Source organism: Pygocentrus nattereri, chromosome 15 (assembly GCF_015220715.1).
Source record: "Pygocentrus nattereri isolate fPygNat1 chromosome 15, fPygNat1.pri, whole genome shotgun sequence".
In the NCBI taxonomy this organism is placed as follows: domain Eukaryota; kingdom Metazoa; phylum Chordata; class Actinopteri; order Characiformes; family Serrasalmidae; genus Pygocentrus; species Pygocentrus nattereri.
The window spans coordinates 7,942,060-7,964,040 of record NC_051225.1 but is presented as its reverse complement, the minus strand read 5'-3'; the positions used below and the strand labels follow the sequence as shown (position 1 = coordinate 7,964,040).

General features: G+C 39.4%; 2 protein-coding genes across 3 annotated transcripts; both read left to right on the top strand.

The window, feature by feature from the left end:
* The first annotated feature begins 269 nt into the window (after nt 1–269).
* On the top strand, nt 270–7,337 carry rab11ba (RAB11B, member RAS oncogene family, a). Its single transcript, XM_017701341.2, has 5 exons — nt 270–427; nt 4,018–4,213; nt 5,092–5,285; nt 5,371–5,451; nt 6,101–7,337. The coding sequence occupies exons 1-5, from the start codon at nt 388–390 to the stop codon at nt 6,244–6,246; spliced, it is 657 nt and encodes a 218-aa protein (XP_017556830.1). The 5' UTR covers nt 270–387; the 3' UTR covers nt 6,247–7,337.
* Nucleotides 7,338–11,953: 4,616 nt separating this feature from the next.
* Nucleotides 11,954–21,518, top strand: march2 (membrane-associated ring finger (C3HC4) 2). 2 transcript variants are annotated; one of them, XM_017701339.2, is made up of 5 exons: nt 11,954–12,130; nt 12,845–13,115; nt 13,501–13,705; nt 15,149–15,358; nt 16,198–21,518. In XM_017701339.2, exons 2-5 carry the CDS (start codon nt 12,940–12,942, stop codon nt 16,354–16,356), a joined length of 750 nt encoding a protein of 249 aa, XP_017556828.1. In that variant the 5' UTR covers nt 11,954–12,130; nt 12,845–12,939; the 3' UTR covers nt 16,357–21,518. The 2 variants fall into 2 exon arrangements, with proteins under 2 accessions (XP_017556828.1, XP_017556829.1); XM_017701340.2 differs by having other exon boundaries at nt 11,956–12,130; nt 13,501–13,696.
* The last annotated feature ends 463 nt before the right edge of the window (nt 21,519–21,981 follow it).

Here is a 21,981-nt window from a genome sequence, read left to right as displayed (position 1 = left end):
ATATATATATATATATATATATATATATATATATATATATATAAGAAACTTATGTCAAGATTTTTTTCTATTTTCTATTTTTCTGCATAATATATGTTTATGTGTAATCATGTCTTGCTACTGATATATTTATGGTGTAAACAACACCTACAAAATGTCCTCATATAATCAAAAATGTTGAGCAAAAATCCTGTGAAGAATAGCAAGGCAAGCGTACACACACGCACACACACACACACACACACACACACACCCACCCCTTCTCTCCTTCACATACACACTGGCAGTATTTTAAGGCTGGGACTGAGTTTCCTTCCTGTCGGCTGGAGTCAGGAGACTCGTCGCTTCGCTGCAGTTTCAACACAGCAGTAAAAAAGTACATATAATATGGGGACCCGGGATGACGAATATGATTATTTATTTAAAGGTCAGTATATATAATTTCCCCAGTGTGTCTTAAGCATAATTGTGGCGGGTGTGCGAATAGCCCTTCGCTGTTTGTGTGAGTTTACTTATCCTGCTATACGAGCTAAGCTTAGCCGAGCTAGCTAACACTAGCAGTCAGACAATGGTGGCCTTCAGCCTGCCGAGGCCTTCGGGTGGAGAACAGTCAGCGGTGTAGACCTTTTTTAACCGGTGTCATATTTTTAAAACTGTAAATGAGGCCTAATATGTGATATAAGTGCATTGTCTGTGATTTATGTTGCGTGGTAGCGTTAGCTTCGCAGCTAGCAGTCGCTACCTAGCGGACCGAGGGGCAACTAGCCTGTTAGCTAGGTTAAAGTGAGCCAAGTTAACGGAGGATAAAGGTAAACGTAGAAGGATATATAAACACCAGTAAACCAGTAATCACATATACAAGCGAGTACTGTTATTGGTATGAAGGAAATAATGTGACACTTTGCCTGTTAATCTTTTGATAGTTGTGGTTTATCGGGCGCTTAGTCACAGCCCTTCACCACCCTGCGCTAATACAGTTAGCTGGGTAGGTTAGCTAGGCCACATCTATCTCCTAACTTTTAGACGTTTTTGCAAGTGAAGTCGTCCTCGTTACAAGAGCAAAGATAAAACTCATCATACGGATATATAACTTCACAGTTTTAGTATGAAAAGCAAGCTGTTTAGCTCGTGTGGTCGTCGGAACGAGTTTTGTGGAAGTTACAGGCAGGTTTATGAGGAAATGATGGATGGGCTCATGTTATTGCTCAAGAAGAAGCTACTAATCAAGAGCATGTTGAGAAATACAGTTATAGTAAGCTTCTCTGAGGCCAGGGCCGAGGACTGGTGGGTTTCGCCAAATAAAAAGGGCAACCACTTTACCACTGGTCATCCTGATGATATGAAGTTGCTTAAACAGCAGTTTGCAAACTCTGTTAGTAATTTGTTTACCACCTCAGTGTCATTAGGCAGCAACATAGAATCAGAGAAGCTATTCAGTTAAAATTAAGCCGAGGTGTTGCTCTTTTCAAAGAAGCAAAAGCAGTGAAACATGCTGGTGTTATTGATCCTTCCTTTTGCCTGTAGTGACTTGATTACTAGGACCTAGTTCCCTTTTCAGGTTGAGTAAAGTTTTTCAGGTTCAGTCTGTTGACCTAAAGAAGAGTCATTTCACCTAGTTTCATTTGCCCTCAGCTAAATTATGTGTAGTGCAGTTCCACCGTCATCACTATCAGTGGATGATTAGATTTGACTGACATGATGCCGTGTTGTGCTCTGGAAGAGCAAAACATTTAGATAATGCTGGGGTACTGTGGTAAAATGTTAGCTTTTATGTAGTTTAATGTATTTGTAACCCTACAGAAATAAACGTTACATTCATCCAGGTGCACACAGTCAGCATTTTGTATATTTTATAAATATTGATGTCTCAGCATCCGCATGAACAGATATGTGCATGAAAAATATCAGAGTCATTGTTGCCCTTCAGTGGAACTAAGTGGCCCGGCCCTGAAAAACAGCCCCAGACCATTATTCCTCCTCCACCAAACTTTACTGTTGGCGCTGTGCATTCCATTAGGTTGAGTTCTCCTGGTGTCCAACAAATCCCGATTAGTCTAGGAGACCGCCAGATAGTGAGGTGTGAATTAACACTCCAGTTAACGCATTTCAAGTGCTCCAGAGTCCAGTGGCGGTGTGCTTCACGCCACTCCAGGCAACGCTTGTCATTAGGCTTGTGCGCAGCTGCTCAGCCATGGAAACTCATTTCTTGAAGCTCCTGGTCCACTGTATATGGTTTATTGTACAGCCATTTTGTGTCTTTGGAGATTGCATGACTGTGTGCTTGATTTTATGCACCTGTTTGCAATAGGTGTGATTAAAACACCTGAACTCAGTCATTAGGTGGTACGGATGCTGTCTGTGTATACTTCGTTCTAAATTTGGCCCGTTCAAACCGTTTGTATAAACATATAGAAGATAGTCAGGGAGGTTGAAAAATTTGTTTTGCTTGTTCATTTGTTCCTAGCAAAATTTTGTGACATGCCAGGCATGAAACTGAGAAGTCACAAGAAACCTTAGAATAATATTTAAGGCATCTGTAGGTCTTCTTATAATGAATGTGGGTATTTTTATAAGGAATAGCCTTTTTCTTAGTCTATTGTGAATAGCATCAATACTTTTCAAAAGTCAGTTTGTTCATTTTTCAGTCGTTGAGATGTGAACAAGGTCATTCAGAGTGGTTTGCTGCAAAGTGCTTGATCGTAGAAAAATATACTGACTCGGATTTCTTTACAGTGGTGGTGAGAACCAGGGGTTGCAATGTCTCCATTGCAAGTGTTATCATTTTATTTACTATCCAGAACCGCCAATGAACCTACACAAGTCATCTGAGGTTTTATATGTAATGTTGATGATGGTACGAGTAGTTGTAACTCTGATAAAATAAGATTTCTTTGAGAGCCGTTTTGACTTGCAATGGCCTGCATATGGCACTTTACTCAGAATAGATTTTTAAAAAATGTTTTGGGTCAAAATCTAATTACAAAACTATCCCTAAACAATGTCTCGGATATCAGGCAACATATTGGTAACCTCTGACTGTAATATCTTTGTGATGTGGTTTAAAGAATCATTAAACTCTTCAGACATCTGGTTCCTTTCACCACCACTGCGAACAGTTATGACTCTAAGTTCACTTTGAGCAGAGCATTTAATATCAGATCACTCAATGACTTTGTTTACATCTTAATTATGGAGAAATTTGAAAAAATCCGTGGAATTCATGATGCATCATTCACTCCACATTGCATGCAGCCCATTTATGGAAACAAGGCTGCAACACAGCCTGTTTTGAATGAATTGTTTCTGTCATAAATAATGCATTTACATTTATCCACCTATTCAGCTTCCAGCAGTTTAGCCCTGCCTATTGAAGCTGGAGTTATGAGGAGCATTTGAGCCTGGACTGCTTTTTGAATGAGACACAGTACAGGAAAGGTGTAGGATATTAGACCCTTTAAACCTTTTTAAAAATGTAATTGAAAAATAAAACATTATAATGCATTAAGTTGATCTTTCATCGTTGTTAAAAGGCTTGACGTATTGTGATCTTATATTTTTGCCATATTGCTTACCCTTAACTGGTATATACTTGATTCCCATGAAGCATCACTATGATCTTTTACAGATCGTTTCAGTATGCAAGTCTGATAGTATGAAGTTATTTAAAATGTTTACACAAAAATACACATTCTTAAATAATGTTCTATCCTAATTAAATGACCTTTTGCTGTGAGCTTTACTTCTTTAAATGTGTGCTTACTTCCCCTGCAAGAAGCTTTTTTAAACGTGTGGTTGCTGTTGGCAGTTTAATCATTTATTTTACACTCATATAGGATGGTTTGCTGAATTTAATAGACTTGCCTCATAACCTTCTAAAATGCTTTCAAATCAATGTGAAAATGGTTTGGTATAAGGGTTGAATATCTTAAGATAGAAATAATAGAGAAATAAGCAGTGTCTTTTTTTTTCTTTTCTTTTCTTTTCTTTTTTTTTTTTAAATGTCTTTTATGTTTGTAGTGGTGCTGATCGGAGATTCAGGTGTGGGGAAGAGTAACCTGCTATCCCGTTTCACACGGAATGAGTTCAACCTGGAAAGCAAGAGCACCATCGGCGTGGAGTTCGCCACTCGTAGCATCCAAGTGGACGGAAAGACCATAAAAGCTCAGATTTGGGACACGGCAGGACAGGAGCGCTACAGAGCAATCACATCAGCGTAAGTGCCGTCTCTCCAAACATCCGTACATACTCCAGAGAAGCAAAACAAAAGAACGAAACTGGTATTTCACCAAGGACGATTTCTCAGTTAACCAGTTAAGGGGTCTACCAATTTTTCAAAAGCTCTGCATAATTAAATAGTTATGATGTGTAAATTAAGTAATCCAGAATGGTTTGCTGTGAAAAGCGCCGTTCTAGAGAATCAGACCGAATCAGAATGGTTCACTTTGGTGGTGATGGGGGCCAGACATCTGAACCACTCTAAAAGCTTCCTCACAAAGTTATTACATGAAATGGTAGCGAAAAGCTTTTGGCTTAAAATGTTATTTTAATCCAAAAATCGTAGGTGCATACAGAATGTTGTAAGGCAAATGTTATTCAGAAAATGTATGTTTAGTTTAATTTATTTATTTCTAAAACATTTATTAACATGTAAGGAGTCACTTGTAGTTTTGGATAGTAAATAAAATGTCTATGTTTGCATTGAACCCCTGGTTCCCTTCACCATCACTAAAGAAATCTGAGTTGGAAAGTTTCACTCTGGATGACTTTGTTTACATTGTAGCAAAGAAATTATGCTGAAATTCTGAAAAAAATCTATAGAATAAGCTCATTTCCCTTTTAGGTTTGCGACTGTCCAGTAGAAATGTCCCTCAGCCCATCTGCTGTTATATAGACCTGAATTCAGCCTTGAGTTTTATTTATAAAACACGTTGTCTAACACTTCTTGTATTTAAAGAGCTGTACAACAAATTAAAAATGAAGAAAACACAATAATGCAGACAAAAGGCCATTCAATGAGTGATGTAATACAATAATAAACTAAAAATAAGTCAACATTGGGTTTCCTCTCCACCTCCGTTTTCTGCCCGTTAGGTACTACCGGGGTGCAGTGGGAGCTCTTTTGGTGTATGACATCGCTAAGCACCTGACCTATGAAAACGTGGAGCGCTGGTTAAAGGAGCTGCGAGATCATGCAGACAACAACATCGTCATCATGTTAGTGGGCAACAAGAGTGACCTGAGGCACCTCAGAGCAGTGCCCACAGACGAGGCCAGAGCTTTCGCAGGTTAGTTTCACCTTATCAAACTGTGATGTGCAGAAAACAGTTGTGCAACTGAACTTAATGTCTATTTGCTGCTTGCTTCTTTCAGAGAAGAACAATCTGTCTTTCATTGAGACCTCAGCTTTGGACTCCACAAATGTTGAAGAGGCTTTCAAAAACATACTCACAGGTGAGAGATTGTTGGATTGTAATCTTACTCGGTGAGTCCCAGAGAAGAAAAATTGCCTTTTGGATGCTGAGGTTAAGGTTGGGGTTAGGTTCAGATTTAGGTGTAGTATTATTTAGCTACAGTAACACACATGAGGACATCCATAGGTTTCAACTGATAAGTATAGCAAGACGTGTGTGTGTGTGTGTGTGTTTGTGTGTGCACTGCTATGATTCAGCAGGATTGATTTGGTGGGAGTTTTTCGGACAACGTCATGCCTCTTTACGTACATCTTCACGCGCACAGGGTCAAGAAGACACGTCCTTCACTAATTTTTCACTGAGTTCTTTGAGAATACCCTTGGAACACTTTCGCAAAAGTCTGATTCCTCCTCATGTCGGGGTCGGCGGTGCTTCGAATGTTGCAAAACGGTCTTCATGTTGCGTGCACTTCCACATTTCCACCACAGGGGGCTCCAAATCTGTGCTGTTTTGTGCTAATTGATGAGGGATGAGCTTTCATTACTAGCTTCATTAGCCTTTCAGTCCCAGTACAGAACTAGCGATGCAAACTTCAGACTTGTCTTCGCTGAATGACTATGTTTAAGAAAAAGGGGAAAGTTGTGTAATTTTAACTTTTCATGGAACTAATTCAGTGTTACTTTTTCCAGAAATCTACCGGATTGTATCGCAAAAGCAGATTGCAGACAGGTCTGCACATGATGAGTCTCCTGGCAACAACGTGGTGGACATCAGTGTGCCGCCTACTACCGATGGGCTAAAAGGCACCAAATTCCAGTGCTGCCAGAACCTGTGACCCCACCCCTCCCCTTTTCATGCTGCCTCTTCTTCTGTTCCTCTCACACTCTTCATCGCCGCTTTGCTCCTGTGTATTGTGCAACTGCTGCTGCTCTAGCGCCAGTCCTTTTACCTCCATGTGGTATCCATGTCTATTCTAGAATTTTCCCCAGTCCTGTGAAGTTCTAGATAACATTCCTAGATAATTGTTTTTTCCTTTTTATCTGCTCTTCTGTTTGTTTTGTTATTTTTTTTCCCTCTCTTCTCTGTCTGAATTCATGTCTACTCGTTGGAGTAAAAGTGTAGAATTTGTATTCAGAAGTAATTGTTTGGGCACTGATCGTGTGACCCGCTCCTAAGGAAAGGGATGGTGAGGGATCAGTGTGTCCTGAGCTTCCAGCCGCTCTAAGGAGTCTCCTCTCCTACACTAAGCATGGCGTTTATTCAGCCAGGTCCCAGAAAGGGATCTATGCTAGTTTAACTTTGGCTGAGATGGGCATGTTCTGCAGAAAAAGCTGGTTAAGAAACTTGTCTGGATCGTATAGATACCAAAGGGAGACTGCAATCAATTTTCAGTTGTATAAATGAGTAAATAAACATTTCAGACTGCACAGTCAACGCATTTTAACATTTCCTACATTATTTAGAGCAGAACTGGGGGAAGCTTCTGAGTGAACTCATATTATGATTGTTCATTGAATTTGGAGCACCAGTTATAGCAAGTTATCAGATGTGCGATAGGTTGATCAATTTGTAGAATACAAAAAATGACTCCAGTGACACTCATCACAACCCAGTCTGTGCACTTTTATGTTAGAGTATAGCTGTTAACAGGAAGAATGCAATGGGATTTCAGTGTTTAAGCCAGTCAGCTGTCTGTCAAATTGTCTGCAAAAAACAAAAGTATCACTGTTATTGGATTCTTGTTAGAATTTCAGTGATAACATTTGTGTGGTTAGTTTGAAAATGCCTTATGTTTTCCCATACTGTGATAAAATTGCCTTTATTGAAGCGTGGTTATGACATTCACACATCCATGAAGTCACATCAGTTGTTTTGCCTTTTATCAAGTTACATTGGGATGAAAAATAAACCAAATTACTATCATGAGTTTTATTATTAATTCTTTTTACTTTTTTTTTTTTTTTTTTTTTTTTTGGGTCCCTCTGAGTTGCAATGAAAAATGTGGTGCATTTTAATCTTTAATGTACATTGTATCCACATGAATAAAATTAGGAATCCAAAGTGAGATCAGAATTATATTTATTACATTACATAACATTAACAGCATTGGGCAGATTGCAGTAGACTGATATTTCAGAGTGACTGTGCTAAAAACGTTCGCACTTTATTCATGATGCCGCAATTGTGGTCTTATAGAAATGGAGTTATGAAATAAGTGAGGGAGGAGGACTAAGCCTGAAGCTCCGCCTGCTTTCAGCGTAACATCCTTTGAATTTCCATTGCTGCCTTTTGTTTCCTGTGACAATGGTTTAGCTCAGTCCTACACTGGTTCGTCAAAAAGGTCTGACCCGCTAGGAGTTCTCTAACCTCCTACGGCCGTACAGTCTCTCTTCATATTACGGTCATATCTTAAAGGCATGGTCAGAGCCAGTAAACTAAATGTTACTTTTATCTGTAATCCTAATCCAATTTCCAAATTTTTACGTATTGGTGCATCTCTAAATGAATGATGCACATAAATGTACTTCAACACAGTTTTCTCTCAGATTAAATATGAAATTGTGTTGATGTGATATTTTTTAGCACAGCAATGCAATAGCAATCCAAAGGAGTATTCTGCCAATTTTTCAAAATTTCTGCATTAATAATTAAGACAAAGGAAAGTCATTCAGATGGGCTTAATGTGAAATCCTAGAGAAACTTTATATATAGTGTGTGTGTGTGCGCACTTTATTAGGCACATTTACGTTGTATCTGCACTATTTGCATACTTTGTTGGCCCCCATACACCATGTTTTTCAATGGTCAGGACCCCCCATAGAGCAGGTTTTATTTGGGCGGTGGATCATTCTCAGCACTGCGGTGACACTGATGTGGTGGTGGTGGTGTGTTAGTGTGTGTTTTTTAACACCTCATTTTCCCTGCTGGGCTGGAAATAGTCCGCCAGCCTAAAAAAATCACATCTACAAGGTGGCCCAACACTGTAGGAGTGTCTAATAGAGTGGGACAGTGAGTGGACGCAGTGTTTAAAAACTCCAGCAGCACTGCTGTGTCTGATCCACTCGTACCAGCACAGCACACACACTACCACCACGTCAGTGTTACTGCAGTGCTGAGAATGATCCACCACCCAAATAGTACCTGCTCTGTGAGGGTCCATGGGGGTCCTGACCGCTGAAAAACGGTAAAAGGGCGCTAACAGAGTATCAGAGAAACAGATGGACTACAGTCTGTAACTGTAGAACTACAAAGTGCAGTAAGTGGGGCTGAGCAAATGGAGCTGATACAAGGGGGTGTATTCAGTACAGTGATTGGTTTGCATATACACTACTCACAAAAAGTTAGGGATATTTGGCTTTCAGGTGAAATCTTTGGAAACGTAACATGTTCACGCTCCAGTGATATTATATCATGAAAGTAGGGCATTTAAGTAGAAGCATGCGATGGTGATTTCCTCATCTCAAACAATTTATTGAAACAAATGCCAACAGTGGTTCAATAACTTGTCATGTGCCCTTGAGCATCAATTACAACTTGACAACGACGTCTCATGTTGTTCACAAGTCGACTCGTCTGCTGAGGCATGGCATCCCACTCTTCTTGAAGGGCAGCTCTCAGGTCATTGAGGTTCTGGGGTACAGAGTTACAAGCCTCTACTTGGCGACTCAGCTGATCCCATAGGTTTTCTATGGGGATTCAGGTCAGGAGAAAGTGCAGGCCACTCCGTTTGAGGTACCCAGTCTCCAGCAGCCGTTCCCTAATGATGCGACCTCAATGAGCTGGAGCATTGTTGTCCATGAGGATGACACTAGCCCTGTGTTGTTCATGCAGAGGCACAGTGACTGGATTAATGATGTTATTCAGTAGTATGTGCTCGTCACTGTACCGTTCACAAAGTCTAGGGCAGTTCTATATTGAATAGACACACCTGCCCACACTGTAACACCACCACCACCCTGCCGTTAAGCTCCTTGTTAGAAAACAGCAAGTTGTGCAAAAAGTACTGAAACACTGAACAGCTGGACATGTGTTTAGAGAAGGTCACATTAAGTTCACATGTAAAGTTTAGAGTGCATTTTATGCAAATATAGGCATAAGCCAAATATCTCTGAGTATTGTATGTTAGCATTGTAGACGTTGTGACCCCTGGTTCCTCTACAGTAAACCATTTCACATCAAACCGCTATGAATGACTTTACATCTCAATGCCTGAATTGGTGGGAAGCCAGATGTTAGTTAACTGCGATCAAGGTTGTGTTGTGTGTCAGTGAATATCAGTACCTCTTTATATTTCTCAAGGCTTTTGTGCTACTAAAGTAATCAAATCAAATCAAATCAAATTTATTTATATAGCGCTTTTTACAACTGATGTTGTCACAAAGCAGCTTTACAAAAATGGGAATCACAGCACAGAGAATCAGACAAAACACTGAACAGAATATACAGAATATACAGAACCCCCGTGAGCGCTGAGGCAAGGAAAAACTCCCTCAGAGCTGGAGGAGGAAGAAACCTCGGGAGGACCAAGACTCACATCTAAAGGGGGGACCATCCTACCACTGGTCAGACAACTTATAAGTTAAACATTGAAAAGTCAATTTTACATCCACGCAGTTCTAATATATTCAGGTGTGTATAATCAACAGTGGAAACAATTAGAGTTCATATAGATTTGGATGTGATCTGTAGTGGAGAAGCTGCGTTCCAGAAACTTCCATCAGTCTGGTCAATCAGGGGGACAGGGGGACTTGAGGGTGGGACATCCATCAGTATTGGGCCGGACCGGTGGACAGTCAGTAACTCGGAGGAAGGAAAGATTTAGGAATTAGTTTAGACTGGATTTATGAAGAACAGAAAATGTAAAAAATCTACCATGTAGATGTAAAAAAAAGTACCATGATGGTTAGTACATTTAACAGCTCATTACATTACATTGAGTCACAATGCACATAAGAGAAATAGTACTTCAAATTCAAAACAGAGGACGACTTAAAATCATACACAGTAAAGCTGAGTAAAAGAATAGAAAGGGAAGAGTGTATTGTAATAAAAAGCACATAGCTGACTCTACTCTTTTTCTAGCTTCTTCAAGAAAAAGGCAGATTTGAATATTTCTGCTCTGGGCAATTTTAACAACAGGGCTCATTTTAATAGAATAGAATTATTCTATTATATTTTTTCAATTGCAGTCTTTTAGTTACAGATCTGCTGTACAGATCTGTAGATTTAGTCTCTGCTATCACATTCATTCCATCCTGCCTACATCCTGATTACATTAGAACATTAGCAGCTGCAGAGATGACTATTCTGATAGAGTGTAGTAATAAAGTAATGCACTAAAGCAATGTGATGTTTGATTTGAAGCATCGAAACAGTCTTCTCTCTTTCCCATCCTTGAGCACACAGAGAAAGGAGAACTCCTATTTTAAAAAAATTCAACATAATTAAACGGTTGAGATGTAAATAAAGTCAGTCGGAGTGGTTTGGTGTGAAATGACCCCGAATTGTTCAAAGTTGTGATAAGAACCAGACGTCTGAAGAGTGTAATGCCTCTAAAAGCATCAAAACCTCCCTCATATAATCGTTATATACATACTGCCTGATGTCTCACACATTGTTTTATCACAGTTTTGTGGTAATGTTTTGGCTTAAAATGCATTTTAATCCATTTATTTTAATGTATTCATTGCGGAGGGGTTACACAATGGGTGTTGTGGGGCAAAATAGGCCCCAAGCGGAACATTTTCAGATTTTCCACTGTTTTGTCATCATTAATATTACAAAAACTCAGAAGACATGTAGATTCAGTGGTCATTTTGGATAGTAAATAACAAAGGGGCTTTATTTGTGTTGTAGACATGGTGACCCCTGGTTCCTATCACCACCACTGTAAAGAAATCAGTCTGCAAGCTTCTCTATGATGAACTGTTTCACATCAAACCACTCTCAATGGCTCTGTTTACATCTCAAGAATTAGATATTCAGAAATGTTGAAAAATTGGTGGAATTTCCCTTTAAATGTAAACAAAGCCAGTTTTAGATCCTATGCATAGCTAGAATTAATGTCTAGTAATATTGCATTAATATTGAATGAGCATTTCCATGCATTGAAAAGCACAATAATTAAAAGTTTTAGGTGATGAGGCAGCTTAATATTGCCACATTGTTTGTTCTACGCAAAACGATCCCTTTTCTAAGCACTATTGAGTAATATTGAATTCACCATTACAAATTAGTTGGCTAGTTTGCCTTTTTTCCAGTATGACTAGGATGGGAAATAAACCAAATGACTGTCACAAGTTTTATCATTGTTTTCTACACGGTTTTATTGCTTAGTTACAAAGAACATACATAAGCAAAATGAAAATGAAAGTATTTTAAAAGGTTGTGCAAACAACACAACTGCATGAGGTACAGGACTGTAGTGTCCACTTCTCGTTAATGGGCATAGACGATGCACGTCTTGCGCTACGGTCATTCATAAAGGGCTTTTGCGAAACTGCTAGCGCTGAGCCCCACGGAGAGCTTCGCTCTCTACGCTCGTAGCGTAAACAGCGCAATCGGTAGAACGTCGATAGGAGGCCACAGTCGTCTGTCAGCCGAAAAGAGCGAGTCTGGGGCCAAAACAAGAGTAACTGTTTTCGATTTTCACCCCACGGTTGTCGTATTTTTTCGGAGTTAACCCACTGAGACGATACCCCAGTATGAAATTACAACAGGTGAGAGCATGCGCTTATTATAAGCTGTTATAAAGTGTAGTGTATCGCATCAGATAGCGTATTATGCTAACCTGGTTAGCAGGAGCCGGCTAGCCAGACGTCTAGCATTAAAATGTTTTACGTGACACCATGTTGTTGTGTTTGACATCCACATTTAGGTCCCCGTGTGATTTTGTAAAGCTTCACTAGGATTCTCATTTGCTTATTTGTCGAAAAATTCAAACAGTCTGGTTTGAACTGTAGCTAGCTGTTTCATTAGCTAACGCTAGCCAACGACGGTTTCCTTGTTTAGGTGCCTGTGACTTGCTAGGAGGCTAATTGGACATCGTTAGCCTGTGCTGCTTATACACTATTTACCTAATTTACATACGTTACAGACACATTAGAGATGATCGTTATGGAATAATGTCAGGTTGTCAGCTCACATGTCGCTGTAAATGAAAACAAAACGCCTGTTAAGCTAATTCAGTGTGTGAGAAGTGCCATGTATGCGAATATTTCATAAAACCACAAACAGTCTGTAACGTTATAATCTACGTCTCTGACTTACAAGCATACAAGACTCTCACTATGTCTACTGACAGTGAGAACTACAGTCAAAAGAGTCCAGAAAGAGAAATAATGTTGTTATTTGTGGACTGTCTGAATGTTGGATAGTTCATCTCCATGTACAGTTCTGTACTCTCCTCTTTGTCTCTGGTCCTCTGTCTGCAGTAGTGGGATCCAGGTGAGCTGAGCTGTGGGAGCGGACGTTGCTCCCCCTTTCCCCCTGCACTCCCCTGTCCCCTGCCCCCCTGGACGGATCAGACATGACCACAGGGGAGTGTTGCCACCTCCCAGGTTCGCTGTGCGACTGCACTGGCAACGCTGCCCTGTCCAAAACTGTGGAGGAGTCGGACAATCGCCGGGCGCAGTATGTCACCCAGGTCACGGCCAAAGATGGACGCCTGCTGTCGACAGTCATCAAAGCCCTGGGCACACAGAGGTCAGCTGAATGGCCTTTTGCATTGTGTCTGATCAGTGATGCGTTGGGTGTATTAAGAAAATGGGAAGGAATTTCAAGTGCAGTCCCACCAAAGAGGTTCAGTTAGTTTTAATTGCTTGTTATTGTATTGTTATTACCACATTGCAGCTGTTAACAGTGCTTTTAGCAATTTCTCACTAAATCTGTGACCACTAGAGACGTTCCTTCGAAAGTGAGGAATGCAAGCTGAATGGGGATTTAACACTAATGTTAGATTCTTGTAGACCATGACTATCTAGATTGTTTATTAGATCATAGTTGGAACTGAAACCTCTAAATCAGTGGTACCAGCAAAAAAAAACTTCCTGAAGTGACTAAGAGAAAACTATTCTTCCATTGTTCTCAGTGATGGGCCAATTTGTCGGATCTGCCACGAGGGGGGCAACAGCGAAGGTCTCCTTTCGCCGTGTGATTGCACGGGGACTCTGGGCACAGTGCACAAGAGCTGCCTAGAGAAGTGGCTGTCCTCCTCAAACACTAGCTATTGCGAGCTGTGCCACACAGAGTTCACCATTGAGCGCAGGCCCAGGCCCCTCACAGAGGTAACAAAGGTCAATGCCTTTTGCCTTCGTCTGCATGGCTTCTGCCTGACTCTTCTTCTTGGGTGTGTGTTTGGGTGTAGTGCTATTGTGTGCTGGCATCTTTCTCTTTCTACCTAAGTTGCAGTTGATTTGTAAAAGCTGTTCTGAGGTGTCGTACTATGTGTGATTACCCCAGTCGTGCAATATGATAATGTTATTCAAAATTTAACAGAATGACCAATTTGAACAGAATTATGGTCGATGTCGATACCAATCATAAGGGGTTAAAAAGTTCTGTGGCGATTAATATTGGCTGTTATTATTTTGTATTCATGTTTCAGATTTTAAACTTCGGTAGCTTTAGTTAAACAATGCTTTATTGACATAAAAGTGTCAGTTCTGGATAGACTGTCTACTCTCAGTAGCCATTTTTCATAAACGTAAATACACCGCAGAAACCCAAAGTATTGTCCCCTTGGGTGTGGATTTTTTTGCAGTTTTGATTAGTTGCCTCTTTTTTCATTTTTGTTTATACAATATATTATACTGTTATCCTCTTGCTAAATGATAGGTTTGGACCAATTTTTACACATTTTGTTAATTTAACCATGATGGCGTTTTCTAGCATTATTGGCAAAATTTTCACTGATACAAATAGAAGTGCAGGTTGTCATTATTGACCAATCAATATATCAGTTGGATTCTAATACATGCATATGTGTTGGTGAGGAGATACAGTATTTTCTGTGGATTGAACAAACTATGCATTGTTACATTTTTTTGTGTAACAGAATTTATTTTTACATGACAGTTTACCAACCAGTCTTTATCCCTTAGAATTAAACAAGCTATTTATTTGTGTTACTGTGCCTTTAAGATTAAAATATGTAACTGAGCTCTGCTCTAATTGGCTGCTCTGTATAGTGACTGTATAGTGAAAGTACTATAGGCTGAAACACACCTTGTAACTTGTAAATGGGCAGAACTAAACTTATGACAAAACAGCCTACAGCAAAGCAATAATTGTAAAATTGTTTCTGAGGAGAAAAGAGTATGTTTTGAAGCTAAGTGTTTACATTAGACCTGGGTGATAGAGTGATGTAAACGGTTGTTAACAGTGATTGACCAGTAAGCCGATGCCAATGTCTCTACTGCGCTAAATTGATATGCGTTTATATGCTTTGACTAATTTAGATCTTCTTTGCTCCCTTAGCATCTATCTTTTAAAGGACCTATATCATGAAGCTGAACATTGGTGTTTTTGCATGGTTTATTAAATAAAGTCAAGGCATATAAATGCATATTTTTTGAGTAATTTGTGGCTTACCTTGTGAAGGGTTTTACCTGATCATAGTTGAGCTTCAGTTTATTGGGGTCCTAGAATCTGAACTGAGAAGAACTAACTTAAACAAATTTTAGTCTTCATTTCATTTTTTAACTCGCCCTTAAAATGTATCACCTGTGTCTCTATAGTGGCTCAGGGATCCAGGGCCGAGGAATGAGAAGCGCACCCTCTTCTGTGACATGGTGTGTTTCCTTTTCATAACACCCCTGGCAGCCATCTCTGGGTGGCTGTGTCTGCGGGGGGCTCAGGACCACCTGCACTTTAACAGCCGCCTGGAGGCAGTGGGCCTCATCGCGCTCACCATCGCTCTCTTTACCATCTATGTCCTCTGGACTCTGGTAATGTCTGCCTGGCTGCATGCACACAGTAATAGCTTATTTTATATATTGTCCCTGTTCTAAGAAAATCATATACAATCAGGAAACAGTAACCGTATAGTGAGCCAGTTTTATCACAGTTAAGCACAATTAAAAGTGATTTCAACATTTCTACATAATACAGCTGTTCAGATATATAAAAAAGCCATAAAGGCTGTTCATTCAGGTTTGATGTGAAATGGGTTATTGTAGTGAAACTTGCCAACTTGGATTTCTTTGAAGTATTGATGGGACACAGGAGTTGTGATGTCTACAATGTAAATGTATTAACTTTATTTACAATTCAAAATGACTTAGTAACCCGACATGTCTTCTGAGTTTTTATGTATAATTTATGTGTTAATGCAAAAATGGTTACAAATGTGGAAAAATAGGTTTTCTTTAGCCAACGTCTACTCAAAACTGTCATAAAACAACATCTCTGGTATTGTAGTGGGTGGTATGTGCAAAAATGTATATCACAGTACAATTAAGAATATTGACGTGTTTGATACATATATTGTGGTATAGTGTATTTTTTTCAAATAAAAATATTTTGTTTGCATATTTAGCAAATGAAGTAAATCTAAAATATTTTTACTAGGCAAAATAACAAGTGCAGTGTTGCTTTCTAACCCTAATAAGATATAGGCGAATGTATGTAAAGCCCGCAGTGTTGACTGTTATTTTACGTCCAAGTCATTCGTCTCATAATTCAGTACCGCCTCAGCATAATATAACTACTTATCTACTTACTTGCTTGGCAATGTAATGATAACTGATGAAGCACCTTTAACTGAGTGAATCCTCTTATTCCACAGGTGTCATTCCGCTACCACTGTCAGTTGTACTCAGAGTGGAGACGAACCAATCAGAAAGTGCGCCTGCTCATTCCAGACGCCAAGGGTGCCCACTCTACCCAGCATTCCTTGCTCTCCACCAAGCTGCTGAAAAAGTCAGCAGATGAGACCATAGTATGAGATCCATGGTTTTTCCTGGGGGGGTGGTGGGGGACACGATAAAGCATTGTTATTAGCGTGCTAAAAGGTTCTTGATGCACCATGTCATCAGCGAGAGCTGCAGCACTTTTGGATGCATTCTTTTCTATTTAATCCTTTTTATCTAAATATGTGAGCACTTCTTTTTTCCCCACCAATCTCTTTTTATTGTGTGTGGGTTTTTCCTCTTTTTTGAGCTTCTGTAAGTTTTATGGTTTAGGAATGATTCTATTTATTTGCTTACTCATAGGAAGGCCCCATACTAAGCTTTATGTTTAAGATTGTCGGAAATCTAAGGCGTGAGAATAGGAGATTGTGTAACGTGTTGAGAGAGACATATTCAGGAAAGCAGGAACAGCTGCTGAAGCTTAGAACCAAACTCCTCTTTTGGACAGTAATAGTTTTTTTTCCGTTTTTAAACCATTTTGCATCTTGATCGGACAAAAATTGGTCAAGGCCAGTTTTTGAGCGATTTAGCCCTTGTGGTTCTCAGTGACATGATTGATGTATATTACGAGAGCTCAAAGCTTTGTTTCTTGTGCGTAAGCCCGTTTAGTGATTTTTGAACTGTTACAGGATGACAGGGCCCAGTTTGGCCTGCCAGTGGAATGGGCTATAATGGAGTGAGGTGCAAGCACTGGACCTCTTAAACATACTCCTACAGTGTAGAAAAAGAAGATAGACCATAATAGGAGTGTGCAATAAGACACTGTCCTCTGACCTTTGAGGCACTGTACGGCCTCTGACATGCACAGTTTTGCATGCATGCATACTCCTCTTTTCTTTTTTCTTTTTGTTAAAAGTCTCATGAAATTAGTGACTGTTAAAGTTGCTATCTCAGATTTCATCTGTGGATCAGCATAGGCTACATTTTCACACCTGTTAAAACCAAGCTCTCCAAAATGAGTAAAAACGGCATGCAGTGGTCCTACAGTGGTAGCACTTAATGACTTAAAACAATGACTTTAAGTAGCCTAGATGTGAGCTGATCAAATGTAGATATGTGTATGCATTCAGGATTCATTGGGAAGCATTACTTTAACTTTGTAAAATTGAAAGTGGCGAACACGCATTACGACTTCATTATTGTGATGGATTGTCGTTCAGATGACTCTTAGTTTTGAATATGTTCCAGCTACCAATGGCTGATAAGACTGTGGCTGTGTGAAAGGGAAGAATGTGTGTGCGCATTCACATATGCGTATGTATGCATATACACGTTTTTTGTATTAAGGTCTGTATTTTTGTGCTGTTTAATCATTTCTGGTGAGTATAAATGGCAGAGATGTGTGGTGGCATATTTTATGGTTTTGTAGCAGTTTTACATTGTTTATATGCAGTTTTTTGTGGGACATTTGTCTGATAACAGGGGAACAATTGGATTTTCATGCATATACAGCACTCCAGTATGAAGCAAACAAGTTGGTCATCAAGATTTCTCCATGTTACGTGTTACAAGAATGATGTGCAAAGCACCTCTAACCATCAGAGCTAACTTTAAAGAGAAACCTGACATGTATAGCCCTCTGAAGTCGTCATTCTGTAGTCGGCATGCCCATAATAGGAACACCAGTTGTAAGCTGGCTTTCACTGTGAGAAAGATAAATGGTGTTTTTGAAAACTGCTGCTATTGCACCTTATGGAAAACTTAAACTTTCCAAAGCCAAGATGTTTTGCTGTATGTATATCTTTCTGATAAATGTTCCCAAATCCTCTGCATAACTAGATTGTTAAGGAGCTGGAATGCGAATTTGGCTACATGCAAGTTAACACTCCTGCACAAAGAACTGTTATCATAAGACTGGCCATCTCAGCAAAATAAAAATAATGATAGAACAAATAAAGTTATACGTATATGCATATACGCATAGAGACCCGTGCACACATTCCACATTTTTGTACCAAAAATACTATAGTCTGCTGTAGTTATCTGTCAATCATAACTAGTAATATTGCTTTACTGTGCGGAAGAAAGGGAGAGCCGGGGCCCCCCCCCAAAGGGCTCCCCCCACCAACCACCCCCCTCTCCTCCTGCTACTTTCATCCAGGTCCAGGGAGGCGGTAGGGCAGAGAAAAAAAAAAGGGGGGAGGACAGCATATCTTCACGCAAAAAAAAACAAAAACAAACAACGCAATGAGTTTCGGTGGTTATTGCCTTCTAAGTAAAAAGCAAACAGAACTCAGCTATGCACTTTAACTCTTTCAAATAGTGATAAAGTATCATACTATACTTATTTTCATGTCACATCATTTTAGTGTACAGGGGTATTAGCTTGCTTGTGGCATGTTTGTAGCATTACTCATATTTTGACTACTAAACAATCTCATAATTTACAGAATACAGCGATATGTGTGGGAAAATATATGTAGAACACAACGTATCAGGTTTTGGAACATTTTTCTTAACCACAACATACGATAGCATAGTATTTTGAAAATGCCATTCATTTTTCTAATAGAGAAAACCCACTTAGACCCAGCTCAGAGTTCCTAATATGGCTGTGGTGCTGACCACAGACTGGCACACGACTTCGGAGGTCTGTTGTTTTAAATGCATATTGTATCTAGAATGATAGGCCCTCCTCCTAATGAAGACCTCCTGACCAAAGCAAGGCCTATATGCAGTTCTTGAGGGACCATGTCTTATCAACGTACTCTTCAGTCCCTGTTCTGAAAGCTGGGTATCTTGGTCAGATTGAAAATGTCTCACTGATGTCTGCTGTCCCTTACCCAGAGATGGACTGTATTCATGGAGGTCCAGATACACTCTGTCCGAGAATTAACACTAAAGTTTTGGACATGCTTTGTAAATTTGTAGATATGTCTCATGTCTGTTTAAGGCACTCAAGAAGCAAAGTTTGCTCACAGTCCAGGTGTGTATGTGTAATTCTGTGCGTGGCTGTGTTAAGGGATCGGGGCTGTGAATGTTCAAATGACTGACCGACTGCTGCACTCGGCTAATTTACAGGGCCAGCCCAACCTTTGGCCCCTGACCAGTCTAAGCAGTCGACCCTTGTTAAGTGTAATGTTGACCTTCAACAGTGCCACATTCAGTACTGTGCAAAAGTCAGAAACTACCCTTCATTTGTTTAATTTGCAGTCAAAATGGCCAATATTCAGTTCGTTTTGGCTTTTTTTCTTCTAGTATTGGGGGGGGGCATTTTTTAATGAACAGAAAAGAAACCTCAACAAAGAAATGTAAGATTTTTTTCTGTATTTACTGTGTCTACTTTTTTTTACACTATTACAGTTTCCATTCTTTTCAGGAGACGTGCTTTTTAGTTTCAGGGATATTTTTTCATACCTTTAAAGTTCAGTCCTAGAAGTTGGTTGCATTTTCTACTTTTCTCCATCCAAAACACTTTCAGACTTTGCAAACTTTTAGTCCATCTCCTTTTCTCAGTAACAGCTTCTTGACAGCTACATGTCCTTTCGGACCCATATCGCTGAGTCGTTTTCTCACAGTGGACGGAAAGTTGAGCTCGGTTTTCTCCTCGCTCTCAAAGATTAAAGCTTTAAGTGCTGTTTGTCTGATGTTGACTGTTTTGGTGGTGTACCAGGCCCTGCACAGTGTTTAGACTAATTTACCTTTCCCTTTCCTTGTGCAAGTGGACAATCTAATCTAACCTCCTCAGAAATCTCTTCTGAATAATGAATAACTTATACTTAATGAGTGTTTTGCCCAGGAGTTAAGAAAACTAAGGTTGGCCTCTGACTTTTGCACATTACTGAATGAATGAGTTCAAAACAAACATAAAAAAGGTGCTTCTGTAGGTGGAGTAAAAAAACATGGACGAACCTCTAGTCTATATCATAAACCTACCATAGTGCTGTTTGCACTGCTCACCACCTCTGTGTTAATGGGGTGAAAGTCACCACAGAGATTTCTTGCAAATTATTGTTTACTTCTTTCAAGTGTCACTCAACACTCTAAATGAATCGTCTTTTGGACAGCGGTTTGTTTTGGAACGCGTGTGCAATAGATTTAATAGAAGCTTATAACATTAATTGTAATTTTTGTTTTAATTTTTTTTTGGGGAAGGAAAAAATGTTGGCGAAAACTCCTCTCTGTATTATTATAATCATTACTGTCGTGTGTCGCAGGACCGAGTAGCTTTGGGAAGAATTTGCACTTTTGTGCTGATCATGGAAGCCCAACTTTTACCATCATGAAAAACTGCAAAACTGGTCTCAGATCAGCAACTAAGCGCATTTTCACCAGCTGACTGCTGCTCTTAGTAACACTGTCTTTTCTTGTGTGCTTCCATCTAATATGTTTGCCTTTTTTTCTTTCTGGGCCATTTTCTGTTTATTTTGCAATGTGGGGTGATTTAAAAAAAAAAGCTAGAGTGCAATTTCAATAATATTACAATGCAATTCTTACCTATAACCTTAACAGTACATGTAAGATTATTACTACTATATAGATGTAGAATATGAAGGATTGTAGGACTACATTCACACAAGAGGAGGAAAACAGTGTTGGATTTTTTTTAATACTTGTAAGCGGACGCCCAAGAGTTCCCTCCACTATGCAAACCTGCAAGTATACTTAAGCAGTTGAGAGGGTACTGCTTTTACTCTAGTGTTAAAACAGCTGACCCAATCTGTTCTTTTACTGAGAAACATGCATGCTCTTTATTGTATTATTATTTTTTAGCCATATTGCACTTTCACTGATTAGTGACTGGAAAATGGTTTGCCTTTTCCATATTACACATTTCAGAGGGTTTAAAATAAACCCTGATTGATATTCTATCCATCTCTGTATTTGGAGAACTGGTCCACTTTTGTTGCATTAAAAAAAAATCATGTTTAAGACCAATCACGTTTCTTTTGTTTGTTTCTATAAGACGAAAGTAAGCAGTTGTAAACATTGTACACAGTTTGTTTTATTTCTTCATGTTGTCATTGTGTTTTAATGTATTCATACTGTATGTATCATTTGCAATGTATGTCTTCATTTATTCATTTAGCACCGGATTTTTATCGCTCAAACCCATTTTTGAGATACTGTATGTTTATGTAGTGCAGTGGATAAAGAACGGTGTGTCTGTATCGTCCTCACCAAAATATGTTGGTGCTTGCAATCAGCCAAGAAAAGTGTGCAAAGCAAATTAAAAATGATGCTCTGGATCTGTTAACTGCCCCGGCTCTTCTTCATCATAACCGCTGTCTTTTACACCCTCTCTGCAGTAGTCAAATTTCATTAGCATTTTGCTTAGGTGCAACCTCAATTAATAGAAATGATCAAGTGGTTATCTCAGGTACCTCAGGAGAGCAGGACAAACACTTGAACTGAAAATAACACAGCAACTAAATAGATCTAAATTTTAAGTATTTGGTGAGTCAGCCCTTTGTCTTCATTACAGCATTATTTTCAGGAGACTTGCTTTCAGTTTTTCAAAGAAATCTGCAGGAATATTTTTCCACACCTCCAAAGTTCAGTCTTAGAAGTTAGTTGCATTTTCTTCTCACAATCCAAGTAACTCCACCTACATTCAGTGATGTCAGGTGAACATGTTCACTTCTTAAAAATAATATCACTGAATTACTTAACTGATGCATTGATTTACTGGTATTGCCCATCATACAACGCATAGATTG

What these genes read in the sequence shown, in the direction of transcription:
- rab11ba (XM_017701341.2), top strand. Translation starts at nt 388, where the DNA reads ATGGGGACCCGGGATGACGAATATGATTATTTATTTAAAG. An exon ending in ATATGATTATTTATTTAAAG is followed by an intron (nt 428 to 4,017) that starts GTCAGTATATAT and finishes TTATGTTTGTAG; the next exon opens with TGGTGCTGATCGGAGATTCA. An exon ending in TTTCAAAAACATACTCACAG is followed by an intron (nt 5,452 to 6,100) that starts GTGAGAGATTGT and finishes TACTTTTTCCAG; the next exon opens with AAATCTACCGGATTGTATCG.
- march2 (XM_017701339.2), top strand. Translation starts at nt 12,940, where the DNA reads ATGACCACAGGGGAGTGTTGCCACCTCCCAGGTTCGCTGTGCGACTGC. An exon ending in CCCTCACAGAGGTAACAAAG is followed by an intron (nt 13,706 to 15,148) that starts GTCAATGCCTTT and finishes GTGTCTCTATAG; the next exon opens with TGGCTCAGGGATCCAGGGCC. An exon ending in TCTATGTCCTCTGGACTCTG is followed by an intron (nt 15,359 to 16,197) that starts GTAATGTCTGCC and finishes CTTATTCCACAG; the next exon opens with GTGTCATTCCGCTACCACTG.